Genomic DNA, 18,394 nt, shown 5'->3' with positions numbered 1-18,394 from the left:
GCACCAGGGCTGCTGCATTCACTGCCACCTTTCGAAACAGTAACAAAGCTTCAGCAAAATATCTCCCACGTTCACACTGTGTATACCTAATTATTCACAGAGGAAATGATATATCTGGGAGTTGCTTCAAAATAGCCCAGAAAAAAAAACTTAGGAGCATGCAGACAGCTGAAAAGCGATTAGCCAACATAGGTAATATTGAGACTGAATGAGGGCACAAGGGAGGTCCTACCAGTACAAACTGTTCTTTGATGCAGATTTGAAAATGACTATAATCAAAAGTTTGCAAAGTTAATATTAATGGAAAGCACGTCTGGCATGGCTGAGTAAGGAAGGGACTCTGCAGGTCCACTCATCCATAAAAGCAACAAGAACACTCACAAGAAAGAACTCTCAAAATCAACTTTTTCAGAATCCTGAAAATTAAACACAGGCTTGCAAAAGCCCAAGGAGCACTTACTCAAGACAATGACTGGGGCTCGGCAAGGAGAGCCAGCCTGGCGATACTTTAACTTGTCCTGACCCATCCCTTTCCTCCCTAGCTCGGTGGTAGCCTGGAAACCCACGGCCTCACAGCTGCAGGAGCTGTGAAAACCAGCAGCCCGGGAGCCGCCGGAGAGGAGAGAACAGGTTTGGAGCCTCCCAAACGCCCCACGGCCAGAGGACTGTCAGCGTCCGACCTGCCTGGTGACTCGTCTGAAAGCTGCACTCTCAGGCCTTCTCTGTACATCACCTGACTCAGCTCCCTGGACAAACAGACCTAGAGCCAGGGGATTTACGGGAAACAGTCACCAGGGGCAAGTGTTTTATCACCACAGCTGCCACAGACACATTACCACCTGGACCTAACAAAAGGCGAATTAAAAAGCAGAAAAGGAAAATAAGGGGAAGACGATGTCCTCACGAGGCTTTGATAAGCTCTGAAATACTCCAGGGAACGTACACGGTCACACGCGTGAGGGCTGCGCGTGCACTCAGGAAAGAACCGGAAGGGCCTGATCCCTCACGTGCTGCTAATAACCGCGAGACCCTACGCAAACGAGACGTGAAGGCTAAGGCAAGTTGCAGGCGGCACGGAAGGCAGACTCCCCAGCACACACTCAGAGGCCCTCAGCAGAGGCTGCCAGACTAACGGTTCAAAGCATTTAAGGACATCTTCTCTGTCCAATCACTAGCTGACCACTTCTGGTCAGTACTTCAGTGGCCATACCCAGCGAAGGACGCGAACTTCACAAAATTAATGCAGGAAACGCAAAAACAATACAAAAAAAAAAATGCAACAGCAGTAATACTGACAAACGGCAACAACAAAAAACCCTGGAAGGGGTTATTCTGATATGAGAAGTTGCCACATTGTATCACTTAAAATGTCCGGTTTTCAACAACAACAAAAAATGATAAGCAAACAGCAAAGTGTGGCCCATACACACACACACCCCCCACACACAATAGTCATTGGAAACTGTTCCTGAGTCTTCAGTAAGTGGTGCTGGGAAAACTGGACATGTGAAGGACAGAAATTAGAACATTCTCCAACACCATACACAAAAATAAACTCAAAATGGATTAAAGCCTTAAATGTAAGACCAGATACTATAAAACTCCTAAAGGAAAACATTGGCGGAACACACTGACATAAATCACAGCGATATATTTTTTGAACCAGATCCTACAGTAAAGGAAATAAAAGCACAAATAAACAAATGGGATCTAATTAAACTTAAAAGCTTTTGCACAGCTAAGGATACCATCAACAAAATGAAAAGACAACCTACAGAATGGGAGAAAATATTTGCAAATGATGCGACCGTCAAGGGACTAATTTCCAAAATATACAAACAGCTCATACACCTCAAATAAAACAAGCAAAGCAAATCAAAACATGGGCAGGAGACCTGAACAGACATCTCTCCAAAGAAGACATACAGATGGTCAACAAGCACATGAAAAGATGCTCAACATCATTAATTGTTAGAGAAATGCAAATCAAAACTACAATGAAATATCACCTCACATCGGTCAGAATGGCCACAATAAATGCTGGAGAGGGTATGGAGAAAAAGGAACCCGCCTACACTGTTGGCGGGAATGTAAATTGGTGCAGCCACTATGGAGAACAGTATGGCAGTTCCTTAAACTAAAAACAGACTTATTATATGATCCAGCAATCCCACTCCTGGGCATATATATGGAGAAAAATGTAATTCAAGAAGACATGTGCACCCCAATGTTCACAGCAGCACTATTTACAAAAGCCAAGACATGGAAACAACCTAAATGTCCATCGACAGATGACTGGATAAAGAAGATGTGGTGTATATACATATAATGAAATACTACTCAGCCATAAAAAAAAAAGAATAAATGCCATTTGCAGCAACATGGATGGGCCTGAAGATCGTCATTCTAAGTGAAATAAGCCAGAAACAGAAAGAAAAATGCCATATAATATTGCTTATATGTGGAATCTTTAAAAAAAAAAAAGGACATAAATGAACTTATCTACAAAACAGAAACAGACTCAGACACAGAAAACAAACTTATGGTTACTGGAGAGGAAAGGGATAGGAAGGGATAAATTGGGAGTTCAAGATTTACAGATATTAACTACTAAATATAAAATAGATAACAAGTTTATACTGTATAGCACAGGGAACTACATTCAATATCTTGTAGTAACTTATGGTGAAAAAGAATATGAAAACAAATATATGCATGCATATGTATTGCTGTCCACCAGAAATTGACACAACATTGTAAACTGACTATACTTCAATGAAAAAAAAAAAAGAAACAAACAGAAATTCTTGAGTTGAAATACAATAACTCAAAACAAAAATTCACTATAGGAGTTCAACAAGAGATTTGATCTGGCAGGAGAAAGAAAAGTGAATATAAAAACACACTGATTCTGATGACCCATGCTACAACATGGGTGAAACTTGAAAGCATTATACCATGAAATTTTAAAATGTCAAAGCATCACATATCATATGATATCCTTTACAGAATATATCCAGAACAGGCAGAAAGTATGCCCATGGTTGCCAGAGGCTGCAAGGAGAGAGGAGTGGCAAGTAACACTACCGGGTACAAAGTTTCTTTCTGGGGATGACAAAAATGTTCTGAAATCAGACCATGATGACCATTACATGATTCTGTGAGTATATTAAATACCACAGACTTGTACACTTTAACAACGTGAATTTTATGGTCTATGAATTATATCTCAATATTGGCATTGTAAAAAATTAATTTTAAACTTATTGGTATTACAGCTTTATTTTTAATCCATAAATACAGGTTCGAGCTTTACTGCTGTATACGAGTTATAAGCATTAAGTGCTTATACCTAACTCTACTTTGGGTATACGTAAGTAATGTCATAATTAAAATAACCTGTCGATAGTCTGATTTTGGTCAGTTATCCTAAAATTCACACTCCAATTGTGGTCTGCTATCCTCTCACGTAGAAGCCCATGGTTCTGAGGCAATTACTAAGTTTTTCTGTTATCACTACCAACATTAGAGACTTCAAATTAGCATAATGATGGTTAGAAGTTGGTCTTCAAGAATGAAGTGAGTGGCTGGTTGGTCAGAAAAGTGAAAGTACCAATGAGTTCCCCTGGGAAATCAGCAGCCTGCAAGGTATCTGAATTAGCCATAACGTCCTAAAGATTACAGCCCGGCATGAACAGGGCACAGCAATCCGGGGAGGCCGGGCCCGTGAACTCTCGGGGGCGATGCTTCAGACTTCTCAAGCTCTCGCACTAGAGGATTCTGGTTGCCTGATGCCAACCGAACGGGGAACAGAATCCTGCTTCTACAACAACAGTGGGCAAACTTTTTCTGGAAAGGTCTGTGTAGAAATATTTTAGACTTTGTGGGTCATCCTGCCTCTGTGTAACGGCTCCTCCCTGCCACTGTAACGAGAACGCGGCAATAGACAACACGTAGCCAATGTGCATGGTTGTGTTTCAATAAAACTTTATTGACAAACACAAGAGAAGGCCCGTCGTCGGCCAAGCCTGCTCTAGAACACTGTGTCTGCATCCTGCAAGGTGCACGTTTGTGCAGCTTTCAGGAGGAGCTGCAGCCAATCCTCACCCACCTCCACCTCCTTGACAACAACTGTTACCTCCCAGGAAGAACCTAACAGCTGTATCTCACCAAGTTCACAAGCAAGTTCACTTTGCAAAGGTGCCTCTCACTGTTACTTTAATGGCCCTAGCATTTGAGACAAACTATTACCACAAGTAGGTGAACTACATGTCAAAAACCAAGAAATAAAAATTAAACTTGGTTTTAAAAAAAAAATCGAAACGCATCAGACACAAAGCACATGTGAAGTTAGAGCCAGGTCAGTAGGGTACCAGGGGAGGGCTAAAGCCCTGAATTCCAGCACCACTCCACAACCCTGATGGCTGCCCTGACATGTTCTAAATAACTAACTTGCAAAGAACTGGAATCATTCACGGTGCTGGAAAAAAGCAAAAGGGTTAGTTGCCCAAAACCAATTTTCTGTGGTTTTGCAATTAGTTCCTTGACTTCCCTAATTTGATTTGAATCCATTTAACATTAAAGTCACTCAGAATTCCCCAAACCCAGCATCCACAGCGCTGGGCACACCCCAGATAAGAAGTTACAAACTTGCAGACCTAACACTCCTACTGATGAGGTTGTCCACCCAAGGCCAGAGTCATCCATCCTCATGGCTTAGGACTCTAATGTAATACGGAGGAAAATACCCATTTTTATCATCCACTGCCAATTGTGTTTCTTCTCTCATCAGTCTATCCATTGAGAAATGTTCCTTTGATAATATAACAGATCACTATCAAAAGCTTCTGCATGTAGAAGCCTCAGGGAAGAGTGTCTCAAATTTTGGAGATTCTTAGGCATCATACAGATGCCCAGGGGAAAAAGTGCATTTGGGCCCTGCCATCTGCATCTGGTACCCAGGGCCCTTGCTGATGCTGCCACAGGCAACCCTTCCAGGACGTGGCTGAGTTCATCTTACCTACAGTCTCCACTAAACCACTGACCTTGGAACCTGATGTCTGTCCATGTGCTGACGAAAGAAGCCAATACAATGCTGCCATCAATTCCATACAAATAAAGAAGCCATACACGGGTTAAGAGTTGACAATGAAACAACCAGTAATTTAATATTTCCCCACCTTTACCCCCTAAAAACCTAGCAGCCTAATCGTTCTAAATTAGGCAGGTCAAGATTTATTCACCTCTGTTGTACATCTGCTATGTATCAAGCATTGTGCAAGATACGAGGTACCAGATCAGTGATGATCTTACAGAAACAACCCTTGATCTCACCGCTGGACAGGAGGAATAAATACATCACCACCGGCTCTCTGCAAATCAGCTGTGTCTAGAGAACAGACGTACTGTGAGGTCAGACTGGGGGGCACAGAAAGCTCCAGATGGGATACAGCTTCCTCTCAGGTGAGACCTCTAGAAATAACCGGGTTAAGAGAAATGGACACCAGCTCACACCTCAGCCCCAACTCAGTCCGTAGAATAAATCCGGCAATTAGTCACCGTGCCTTAAAATGAAGAAATTAAAATCTTACCAAAAACCCACGCCCAAGAAACTAAAACCAAAAAAGACCTATGAGGGCTGCAGACAAGGTTGTAAACACTACTGGAACTTGGGGCCACTCAACCGGATGTCACAAGGTACCAGTCCCCAGGGCTGACTTCTCATGTCTGCACTCCCAGCACACCCCTGCCCGAGGCAACTCAAAGATGCTTGTGTTCTTGAGTGGCTCTGTGTGCGAGTGTAAGAGAAAGGGGCAGAACGGGAGAGGCAGAGTGCAGATCATCCAGGAGGGACTCAAGGCAGACAGCCTGACGGAAGGAAACTTGCCATCGTTCAGTGCTTTTAGAGAACATTTTGCCAGGTGTGTAATGGGGAATCCCCTGGCCTCCTGCATCTTGTCCTTTCATTCCAGCCTCGCTCTCTGCCTTGCCTGTTGGGGAGATTCTCTGCCCTAGCATCCTACCAAGGGGGTTGAGCCGCTTCTGCCTGGCCAGTTACCAACCAGGGAAACAAGTGAGAGCCTGGAGGGAAACGTGACATCTGGTTTTAGTCCCTAAGGTTAACCGTGACAGGACAGAGAGCGACCTCCCAGTCACCAGAGGCCTTCATCTGAGCCTGAGGTCAGGGAAGCAAAGGCCGCATTAGGAAAGCAAGCTTACAGCCCCCAGAAACAGCAGCCCAACCTGCTCTCAACCAGGCCAGGCCTGGGTTTTTCCTGGACACAAGGTCAGGATGGCTGCAACGTGATGCAGCTGCAAGGCGAGTCCTGTTGAATAATCATCTGTGGTTTTCAATGAGCAAGCCCTCCCTGTCAGCATCTGGCTCCAACACATCAAATCAGGAGAAGACTTTCCCAAAGGCTGAGAGTTAAGCTACTTACTGACAGCTGGAAGCGTAATTACTGCTTTTCTTGGAGCATTAACTCCCACTAGCCAACAACTACACATTCTATTAGCCACGTAAATGAACGTGTCCAACACTCGCAGAGAAATCGGCCTGAGTTGAAGGGAAATCAGGCAGTGAGATTAGAGGGAAAAAAACCACTGAGCCGCACCCCTCCTTTCTGTGTCCTTTTAATCGGGATTTCAAAGAAATAGGTGTTTGTCAAGGATGCTTGGCTACCAGCAATCGACCAAATTCCCAGCACCCAGAGACACTCTGAGGGGTTGTCCAAGCTTCTCCACTCCTCGACCTTCCAGAATCTTCCAAGTCCCTAGGGAGTGTTCATCTATGTCCAGCACCTGGTCCAGCTCCCCAGGCACGTCCATCCAGCCCCTCCCCACCTGCGCAGACTCACCTGCCTGACCACAGAGCGCCAAGGCTCAGACAGCAAACGCAAAAGCAGTTGACTCCCCGGTGCCTCCGACTTACCACCGCCTTTGTGGCAAACATGTACTTGTCCCGGAGCTGGAAGTCCCTCACTTCCTCCAGGACGACCTCCAGGTTCTCCCGGGACTGGAAGAAGTCTGTACTTCGGAAAACTGTGGAGTAGCCAGAGGGCTCGTGCCGTTCGACGTAGATGGTGTTGGGTTCATCGTATGGATCGACTCCCCTGGGGGGAGAAAAACGGTTGCCATCATTTCCGTGTTTAATCATTGGAGGCATGGAGGGTCTACCATGCGGACCACCAGCTAGAACTGAGGGCCATCGTGGTGGGATCTGTCAGAGACACTCTCTGTGCTGCGAACATCCTTTTGGTTGCTCCTGGGCTCAGCAGAGGGAAAGGAATTGCCATTTGTAGAGTGTTTTATGCTGGTCCTGCTGTTTACAAAGTAGCTGGGTGTTTCGCTCCAGGCAAGCTGGGGCCATGCTTCAGGAGAGGGAAAAGAAGAAAAAGTAAGAGGCCAGTGTTTGAGACTCCGTAAGGACTGCCTGCTTGAGCCTGTCAGCAAGTTTCCGCCTCAAGTTATGAAGCTCAGAACAAGTTATGAAGTCCCCAGGATGCTACCTTCTCGGAAGAAAAGCTCCAGGGGAAACCACACCTGAGGAACCACAAGGCCCCTCTTTCTCACGGACCCTGCCCTTTCTCTTTCTGTCTGTCCCTGGCTGTTGTCACCTGTCTATGCCACCAGCGCAAAGTCACCTCCTACGAGGCTCCTTTACAAACTGTTTCGTGCACGTACGGATGCCCTCAACAGCCTTCAGAAACGCAGGGCTCACCCCTTCTTCTGCTCTGTCCACACCACCCCCTCTGCGGGGATGCCCTCTGCCTCGACTCTGACCTACACATCGAAGTCCTACTTGTCTTCTGAGGTCTAGTGCGAGTCCCCCTCCTCCAGGAAGCCTTCCCCCAGTGCTCTTCTCCCCCCTAAATCAGCAATGCGTCCCCACTGCCGTCAATTTCAAGCCTTTTTTATGAGCTTCAAACAAAGGCAGAGAATCCCCTTGGTTAGCGCATTTGGGAATCGGCCTCCTCAAGTCACACAGCAGTGCTTCTTAGCCACTGTCTTATGCTGTTCATCGTAATGTGGTTGTCTGAGCTTCCCAGAGTACAGATTCCTTTAAAGGCCATGTCTCTACATTTCTTTTTATCCTGCACGGCTCCCAGTTGAATTGATCTTTGCTGCATGGATCCATGGACCATATTACAGAGGCTATTCCAAAGTGAAAACTGTAGAGTGATGAGACCAAACTGCCTCGGAGAAGCTGTGCACTGGTGAGCCCCCCCCGTACGGCCCCAAAGAGCAGCTTGGGAAGATGGCTAACCTGCCCGGGGTTTCCTCACATGCACAGGAACACCAAGGCCAGGGGGCGGGTGGGGTGGGCATTCTGCCAGCGGGAAAGACAGCTGGAGAAATCAGGAAGAGAGCTTCGTTGTGAGGATGCGGTGATGACCCAAGGATACAAAGGGGGGCTCGTTAATGCAACTGTCTTTGCACAGTTCTTTAGGCACAACGGCTCTCAGGATCATGAAGGCAACAAAAGAAAATTCCTTCAAAGATGTACTGTCAACAGCATATTCCAAGACAGACAGAAGGAAAGGAAAGGAAGAAAGGAGGAGGAAGGAAAGAAGGGAAATAAGAAACAGAAAAACAAAAGCTCCTCTTTTTGTAACCAGGGAAAATGTGACTTTGGCTCCACAATCTGGAGTCCTAGTCGGACACTGGAGAAAGCAGCCCGTCCTGATGCAGAAGACAAGTAAATGCTCGTCACCAGATGCTGTGTGCAGAGCGGGGGAGGGCGTAGGGTGGCGGGAGGACACATTCTCTTCTTTTCCACAGTTAGAAGTACTCATTAAAGTACTTCCTCTATCCTGGAGGATATGCAAATTAAAACGCGCTGGATATTTTTAAAAAGGCAGAGAAGAAGGGACCTTTATTCAGATATTCTGAGACAGCGCTCACCTCTGTTATTCCTTCCTGGCCAAAAGCAGCAGCCAGCATCTAGCGATGGAAGGAGCTGTGACTTTCATCCCAATTCTCTTCCGTAATCCCTACTTGAACCTCCCACTTCCGAGAGCTGCTCCCGCTGCAAATTCTTGTACTTTGCAATCACCAGCCTCCCACTTTCCACGCTCACTGACACTTCCTTCCAATTCTCTTTACCCTTGTTCGGAAATTCCGAGCCTTGCTCCGTCTCTGAGCACAGTCATGGGTCCTGGGCTGGCCTCACCGCCTCACTTACAACCCTTCAGTGATGTTCCTCGGGGCATCCCTGAGCCCCTCCCCCGTAGCTCTTCCACTGTCCTGTGTCGCCAGTCTGCAGCTCTGGATAACACAAGTCATCGGTCTTCCTCACTCCTGCTCCAGGGCTGCCAAGCATTGTCGGACAAATGTATGCACCTTTATTCTCTGAGAGGTTAGATTACACTCTCACCTATTATGGGGAATCCTAGAGGGAAATCTCCCCAATAGCCTGAAATTCCCTGACACGAGACATGTAATTATCCAAAATAAGCTAGGCTGGTCCTCTCCCCTAAGATGTCTACCTGCATGTCTGCACAGAGGCAGAAGGCACCACACACAAACTCCCAAACGTGAAGTTCTCTACTTAGTAATCCTGCTGGTTTGCCCCCTTAATAGATGACTCTCTAAACAGATAAAAGAGTAATTTGTCCCCTTAAAGCTCAAAGAAAGCCAAAAAAAAAAAGTTCTCATGGTATTCCTTGGGAAGAGGTTGTGCTTAGATGAGACTGGGTTTTATTTCACTAAGACTATGACGTCTGCCCAAGGGAAATAACGAAAAGGGTCAGAAAGAGCTGCCCTCTATAAGAAGGAGGGCCACTGGAGCCTGAAGACACTCAACTGTGAGGCCTCATTCTGCTCCAGCCTTCTTTACTGCCCTCGATGACCAAGCAAGCAACACCAACTCGAAGACGCTCCTCTTCAAATAGAGGGCTAGGAGATGCACAGACAGATCTCGTGGGGTCATTACATTTAAAGAGGGCTGAAACTGCACGTAAAAGTCAAGAGACCAACGACACATTGGAAAAAATAAGAATAAATGAACACACACATACAAGCTCTCTCGCATCGCACAGGACCAACCTCAAATATACAAAGAGCTCCTGGAAATCAATCATATAGAGACTAACAATCCAACAGGGAAAGAGCAAGGAGCATGAGCAGACACGTCCCCTAAAAAGATAAGAATGACCATTAAAGGGGGCAGGGGGTGGGAAGGGACAGACTGGGGTTTCAAAATGTAGAACAGATAAACAAGATTATACTGTATAGCACAGGGAAATATATACAAGATCTTGTGGTAGCTCACAGCGAAAAAAACGTGACAATGAATATATGTATGTTCGTGTGTAACTGAAAAATTGTGCTCTACACTGGAATTTGACACAACATTGTAAACTGACTATAACTCAATAAAAAAAATGTTTAAAAAGAAAAAAGAAAGAATGACCGTTAAGTAGGCTGAAAGATGTTCCAACTCATACATAATACGGAAAATGCAAATTAAAACTACACTGAGATACTATTATTTCTTGCCCAACACACTGGCTGTGGAGAGAGACACAATTCTATGTCGTTGAGCTGAGTGCAAAATCTGACACTTTCTATAGAAAACCTGGCAAAGTTACAATTTCAGTGCTACATTCACTGGGGATATATATCAGTGCAAAACTGACAAAAGTCTGTGCCCTTGTGGGGCTTTTATTCTCCTGAAGAAAGATGAATAACAAGCACAATAAGAGTACATCAGAATGAGGTAAGTGCAAAAAAAGAACAGATCAGGGTGCAGCAGATTGGGAATGAGAGGGGAACAGCTGCAATTTTAAGAGGATCCTCAGGATAGGTTCACTGACAAGGTGATGGTAGATATGAATGAGGCAAAGGAGTAAGCCATAAACATACCTTTAGTAAAAGCATTCTAGGCAGAGAAAATAAAAATAGCAAGTGCAAAGTCCCTGTGGTAGGAATGTACCTGGCATTTAATCTGAAAGAAGTGATGGTGCATATTGATTGGTTCAAAGCCGGAGAACAACATGATCTGACCTGCTTCGAACAGGATCAACACAGCCGTGTTCTGACAAGTGGCAGAAGGACAAGTGTAGATGCAGAAAGACCAGCTGGATCGCTAACGAGTGACCGTGGTGGCTTGGAGCAAAGGAGGAGCTAAGTAGTGGATCCTGGCTACACACTGAAGGCAGAGCCAGCAGGATTTCCTGACAGACTGAACGTGATGCATGAACAAACACGGACTCAGTGATGACTCAAGAGTTTTTGACCTGAGCAATGAGAGACTGAAATGGGGAAGATTACAGGTGGAGCTGATCTGGGGCGGCGAAGAGCAAGAGGTTTGAAGTTTGGCAGGTGCGAAGGGGTTGACTGACCCGCCAAGTCCACTCCTGGGAATCTGTTTGACAGATTCGTGTGCAAACGTACAAATTCATGTATTCCAGATTGTGTACAACATCCCGGTAACTGAAAGATCAGAAGCAACTAAGACCAGAAACAACTCTGCTTCTTAAAGTGTAACCCTGTTGCTTTCGCTTTCCTTCTCAAAGACCTACCACGGCTCCGCACCGTGTTCAGAATTCAGGCCAGATCCCTTTATTAAGCACTGCAGAGTCTAATACTGGCATCCGCTTCCAAACGTCACCCAGTACCCGGTCCAAAGAGAAGACTCAGTGTTTCCAAGACTCATCTCTGCTTCTGGCCATCCTGTTCCTGTCTAGCCTTCCTGTCCTGCGCACCTCCACACAGCCACGCCCTACCCCGTCAGGCACATCCTGGACCAACAGGAGCCGCCTGCGGGGAGCTGCCTAGGGTCCTCCCGTCTGGAAGGAGTGCACCCCTCCCCTGGCTTCTCAATCTATGTCTGTGGGACTTCTGTGTTTCTTTCATGATGTGTGTTATTTGCACAAAATGTCTTTTCTTATCTCCTCACCTGCAATCTCCTTAATAACTATATCCATCAATTATTCAACTTCTTATCCCCTAAAGCATCGAGCATGTTTTATATTCAGCAGACATTCAAAAAAATATGTTATGAATGAACGAATGAATTTTAGGGGAAAAAAATCCCCACTTCTGGTATGATGCTCTAAAAATGAAGGTCTTTTAGAAACTCTAATACATGCAAGAGCTTCAAGATTCCCCTGAATTGCCTCATGGATTGAAAAACGCAAAAGCTCCGTCACTCCTCTCGCGAGGAACCTTCCTTTCTCATCCCCTAGTGAGTCAGTTATTCCTGCAGCTCTATTTCCCAGGTCTGGAGTGTGTAATTCCTGAAGCAAATGCTTCACATTTCAGGTGAGGACCCGGTCTGTCCTCCAACAAGGAGATGTGGTCACTCACATTTCTTAGATGGCACGACTTACCAAGAGAAGGATTTGACATGCTCCTGAATCATGATCCAGGTCTGGCCAAAGTCGTCCGACTTCCATAGCTGCGAAGACCAAAGTGACAAGAAGTGGTCACGGTACAAGAGGCATCACCGGCAAACACCCCCAGAAACCCCACCCTCAACCACGTGCCGCCTGTGAAGACGGGCGCGGGGATCCCCGCGGCCACCTCGGTTACTCCACAGGCAAGCACGGGCGGGGAGGGGAGGACAGATCTGCACCTCTGTGTTCTTCTCCACAATAGCAGCTGGAAGGAAAAATGACTGTGACTTGTCTTCCATTTACAGATGATCAGAAATTATATTTTATTCAAGACGGGCCCTCAGAGGATGGTTAAAATGAAAGGGTTACACTCGGTACTTCTTGCCTGGGAAACAAGCGTCCTTAAAAACTCACAAAGAAAGCTGAGTGGAGAGGACTCTGGCTAAGTGCAAAGTCAAAGGCACCAAGTGGAATCCACCAAATACATGGGGTGTGGCCATGAGGAACCGACCTGCTGATCTCTGCCAAAGCCCCCAACTTCCAAAGACAAAGCCTGAGGGTTCCTGTGGTCCTGGGGACTGCGGAATAAGAGGCAGGAGACCAAACAACAATAACCCACCTACACCACCCACACGGAGGCTCCTCCCTAAGGCGAGCGAAGATAAACAGGTCTGGTTTTGCTTAAGCAACCTGCAAAGGAAAAGAAACGTTCCACGTTTCCTCCGAGCAAAGCCATTCGATACTCATCATGGACCCAGTCGACAGGTTTCACACGATTATGCCAGATCGATGATCCTGTTTCAAGTTTCAACTTTGAGAAAGAAATCCTACTCAGATCACCCCCCATCTCTCACATTTCCTTCAAATCCGAGTTAAAGAAGGAAAATGGGCACATTTTTTTACATGTGCAAGCACACACACAGGGCGAATATTAGAGCTCATGGTAACTTCAAATAACTGGTGGGCAAAGACAGTGTGATTAAGGTGGAGGAGGGGAAAGGCGGAACAGGATCCGACAAGAGGACCCCGCAGAGCTCAGACTCCAGACTTCTCTACCTGGTTCTCTCTGATTCACCCCCGACTGACCCTCTGCCACCGGGACTAACGAAGGTGCACCTGCCGCGAGACGGGCCTGATGTGTGACTATGAGCGAGGGTCTGCGGGGCTGGGCGCTGCTCCCTGGCTTGGGTGCAGACGGAGAGTGCCGGGGACGTATCTTTCCTTAGCCATGGGAAGTGAAACAGGAGCTGCCAAGGCTCAGCCTGAGAGGGGAGGAGGGAGGGGCAGGGGAGGGCACGCAAAGGACAGGCAACCCCCACCGGCAGAGCAGGACACTCGAGGAGCCCCATCTGACCGTGTTCCCGAAGCTCTCTTACCTGCTTGTTGGGGTGAGACCTGTCAAAGCCCAGGAGAAGGTTGGAGGCCTTACTATGCAGGAGGAGGTCGGCTGCCCGGAAAGGGATGGAGAAGCCTTGGATGGTGTTGCAGAAGTCATACGTGGTCCAGAGGTACTGGGCATAAGCGTCTGCAAAGATGTACTGCAAGGGAAGGGAGTCAAGCTTAGAGCAGGGCCTGGATGGGAACCCCAACAGCCCCACCCTGACAGCATGCAGGTGCCCGGGGCCCGCAGGGCTTCCGCATGGCCTCCCCATTATCTCCTGGCAACAAAGAGACACCAGTGCACAGTACACAGGGCTCAGTGAAGGTAAGGGTGCAGGCAGGCTGCGGTGAAGCCAGCCAGTGCTCCTGCTTAACCTGCTAATGAAGCTAGTCAAACCTTTTCTATTTTTTCTTTCAGCTGACTTGGGCTTTGTGACTCCCTGGTGGGGCACTGGGTCATCATCAGAGGGTGGCTCTAGGAAGCTGGACAGAGGCCTGCTCTCCAGACGGGCTGCACACGATGGGCCTGTGGACCACCCACCACTGCACCCCCCGCCACGCCTTTCCAGGAAGATCCCCGACATTGCAGCACTCAGGAAGATCAGCGTCTCCTTCCTGCCACTATGCCAGGTGACAGGGCAGCTCTGGGGCTGGCAGAGTCCTGCTGGGGCACAGCAGATGGGCAGAGCCCTCACCTTATTTTACTTCTGCACAGGTGAGTGCAGAACTTTGAACAAGTTTGGCTGGAAAGTGACTGCCGGCCGAACGAGTTCTCAAGGGGAAAGGATGGAGGCAATTCAACTAAACCCCCGTGCACTGAATCTCCACCACAGACCACATGCTGGCGGTGCCCCAGAGAAAGCAGAGAATCCTTCCGCTTAAGTACCTTCCAATCTAATGTGGGAGAAAGACATGTCCATGGCCAGCTACACTCAAAGGAAATGAGATTAAATCAGAAAACGTGGACACAGTCCGACAACAGCACAGATGATAGATCAGCTCTGACTTGGAGATCAGACAAGACACCATGGAAGATTTGAGCCTTGCAGGGTAGGCAAGACTTCCACAGGAAAGGAAGACTCCAAGTTGTGGGCAGTTTGATTTGGGGAACAAAAGAGGAGGAGAAAAAAAAAAAAAAAAACAGCATAGGTTTGACGACAGTCCTGAGGGCCTATGGGAGGTATCAGAACATGAGGTTGGAAATCCCAGGTGGTGACAGGCCTTTCGTGCACACAGAGAACTGCAGGACAGCCCAGAAGTACAAGGTGGTTCAGGGGACGACCGCAAACCTGAACTAGAGCAAGGGGGCCCCAGCGCCAGCAACTCCCAGGCACTGACATCCTGGAAAGCAACAATCCGGAGGAATCCCGTCCAAGGACACGTTCCCTAACGGATTCCGCCTGAGCCAGATCCGGCTTCACTCTGAATCCTTTCGGCGCCTCCAGCCTCGGCTGCGGGAACACTTGTTTGCATGTTGCTCTCAGATGTTCCTGCTCCTTTTCCTTTGCGCGCTCTCTCCCCACATCCAGACTGTAAACTTCCCAGGAATGTCTTTTACACGTTCTTTCTCCTGTGTTTCCTCCACAGGATCTAATGTAAAAGTCCAGACTCTGGAGAAGCCTCATTAAATCTAACTCCAAAGGGCAGTCAATGCTGTGAAAGCAAAAGCTCCTGGGACCAAACACAATGTGATAAACACAATTATGATCCTAAAAGGACCATCCCAATTTGGGGCATAAGAGTGTCCCTGAGAAAGAACTTAGCCCAACCTCCTGCTCCAAAACCATCTTGCTTACTGGGGAAGGGAGTGTTCTCTCAGTTTGAAAATTTTTCCCCAGAAGCTGTTTCATGGCTTCCTGCAGACTCACCTTTGAGAACCTGGAAATCACGGACCCAGTCTCAGACCTGAGGATGCTCTGCTGTAATTGTGCAAGAGCACTTAGGATATGCCAGGCACTGAGCTGGAAGCCCGGCGCGCCTTCCCTCCTTCCCCCCATGGAGCGCCCACCGCAGGCGGGTCCGCGCTGTACGCAGTTACCTCCCCTCTTACTGCTGAGGACACTGACGCCTAGGGTCACCACGCAAGGTGACCAGGAGGCGGCAACATTCACATCAGCTTCTGGCTGGTTCCTCAATCCTCACCTTTCTTCTCCCAACAAAAAGGCAGCATGTCCCAAACTGAATCCATCGGTCTTACACTGCGCTGTTAGGCTCACTGAAGTAACCCCTCTCTTAACCCGCTCCTTAAATGTGCCCAGGAACCTCCCTTGCCTCTGCGACACTGTCTCACCAACTGCCCCCCACCACCCCACCCCGACCGTCTGTCTTTGATTCTCTCTTTCCAGCTTCCTTGTCTTCATCAGCTCCTTACCCTCAGGTGAACTCCAAACTCTTCCATCCTTGGCTGCTACCCTGGTTTATGGGTCATCCTTCCACAGAGCTTCAACGACTGCCTCCAGAAGCAAGCATTCCGTGACCCTCAAGTCTCCACCGCCCACCTCGACTTCTGCCTGAGAGTCTAGTTTCATGACCTTCTTTACCTTCTCAGCACCTGCACTGATGTGCCCAGATTTCCCATTCTGTCCAAAACTGAATTCTTCAACGCCTCCACCCCAAAACCCAATTCTCCTTCCCCACGTCCCAAGTTCTATCCACGCCACCCTCCTCCTCCCAGCCCCAATGCTCACAATCTGGGTCAAATTTCTACTCCACTCCCTGCCTTCGGGCCGCACTTTCAATCAGCCGCCTACCTTGTTGTGTTTCCTTCTAAAATGTTTTTCACCATCAGTGCCTTCCTTTTTATTCCCAGAGCTACTAGTGTGGCCCGTGGCCCTCCTAGAGACTAGAAGGAGCCTGGGAGTGGGCCCCGCGTGTTATTCATCCTCCCGACTTCTGGGACCCAGCAGGGAGGGAGATACTTGGAAGGTGATACTAGGTTTGCTTGAGTGAACCAGGCAACTTCATGCCCATATTTGCACATGGGCTCGCTTTCTGATTCTTCTCAGATCTTATCCTTCCAGCCCATCCTGCACACTGCCAGCAGACACAGGTCCCTGAGAGTCAGTCTTCACAGCAACTCCCCAACTCCAAGATTCCTCCACGGCTCCCTCCAGTCCTCAAGGCAAAAAGCAAGCTCCTCCGACGGGGCGTCCCTGACATCGTGAAGTCATTCAGTGCAAACCCTCCCCTTGCCGCCTGCAGAGGAACCACATTTGGCACCCGATGCCTCTGCCCACTCCTTTCTCCTCCCCGAGGGCTCCCACCAGCTCTGCTTGAGCTACTGAACTCGTGCCCATCTGTGAAGTTCCAGCCCTAATCTCAAGCACCCAGGAGCCTTCGCTTCTCTGATCCAACCTCACTTAAGTTGAACGCCCTAGCTCTAATTCCTGTTGTTAAGTAAACCTGTCCCATATGCACATAGTAGGAAGGCACAGAACGTCCTACTCTGTTTTTAAGTCCTGAGGCAAACTGCATGTCAAGTCTGCTCAAGGCGACCCTATAGATTTGCCAGCAGAGCTGACCTACTGGGTGCTTCCTAACCTGTGTGACTTCTGAAGCATCCTCACATGCCCCCACCTCTCCAAGCCTGTCTGCAACCACTTAATATTCCAGAGGTGCTCCAACCTCTAGCTGAAAGCTATGTTTCCTCTTAAAATACAAAGACCTCTGGAAAGTTGACAAAAGATGCTACAGAATTCATCCTTGTGTTAGTGTAAGTGATTCTCTCTGGTCTTGACTGGAGAAGCCAAGGGAGCTGTGAGAGGAGGGAGGGCAGAGGAGGCAGTGAAGGGACACCTCTCCAGGAGGCGGGAACCTAAGGAAGCAGAGCAAACTGTTTTACCATTCCACACGGGACCAACACCCGCCTGCAAAAGGGCAGGACCAGCTCTGGCTTCCACTGAGGCATTCCATTCCAACTGCACATCCAGTGACCTTCTGCAGAGAGCCCAGACACATCCGGACACTGCTGGCTGATCCTGGGTGCAGGACGAGGCTGGCGGAACCACCAGGTGGCTGGAGCAGCACACTGGTCCCAGAGGCGGCACCCGGGTGACCGAGAAGAAGGAAGTGGGATGGCGGGCTAATTCAAAAATAGACCCAAACACTCACATGACCCCACAGCCGCTCCACCTGCCCAGCGGCACCTGCCTTCCCCTTTCACAGGCACGCCCCAGCCACCCACCAAGACTTCCACGTGGCCCTTGTGTGACATCTTAACCTTTCAGAGCAGCTGCTCACAGTCATTTCAACCTCTCAATAGCCCTCCTGGGCAGCCACCCTGACATTTCCACACGGGCAATTTGCTGGGGCCCAGCACCCTGGGGAGGGGGGCAAAGCACTCTCTCGGGAAGCAGTAGGTCTGGTGGGGCAATCTGCCTTCCAAGGGACAAAGGTAAAAGTAACCAAAGTCTTCAGCCCAGTAAGAGTCACTTCCTTCCTGAGAAGTCTCGGGACGGGTCGCAGCCAACTCTGGGGAATACAAACCCGACCTCACTCAGCCTGCCCCAGGCCGTAGGTCCAGCTGGCACCAAGTTCTCCAGGAAGGCAGCCCCCCATATCCTCCCACCAACTCCAAGACATCCCCAAAATCTAAGGCGCCCTCTTCTTCAAGGTGACAACACTGAGGCCTGCCACGCCAGTCACACCTGCATCCCCTGGGGCTCCATCCCTGG

General features: G+C 48.4%; 1 protein-coding gene across 1 annotated transcript in view; it reads right to left on the bottom strand.

Annotated features, from left to right (window-relative positions):
- Positions 1 to 18,394, bottom strand: part of SORL1 (sortilin related receptor 1) — a 147,542-nt gene that overhangs the window by 104,594 nt on the left and 24,554 nt on the right. Inside the window, exons 4-6 of the mRNA XM_045504513.2 lie at positions 13,718 to 13,879; positions 12,336 to 12,403; positions 6,932 to 7,112 (exon numbers count right to left, since the gene is read on the bottom strand). Coding sequence (XP_045360469.2) covers positions 6,932 to 7,112; positions 12,336 to 12,403; positions 13,718 to 13,879 — 411 coding nt within the window. The remainder of the gene's footprint in view (positions 1 to 6,931; positions 7,113 to 12,335; positions 12,404 to 13,717; positions 13,880 to 18,394) is intronic.

Source organism: Camelus bactrianus, chromosome 33 (assembly GCF_048773025.1).
Source record: "Camelus bactrianus isolate YW-2024 breed Bactrian camel chromosome 33, ASM4877302v1, whole genome shotgun sequence".
NCBI classification, from domain to species: domain Eukaryota; kingdom Metazoa; phylum Chordata; class Mammalia; order Artiodactyla; family Camelidae; genus Camelus; species Camelus bactrianus.
The sequence above is the reverse complement of the archived record's forward strand: the minus strand, read 5'-3'. Positions and strand labels throughout refer to the sequence as shown.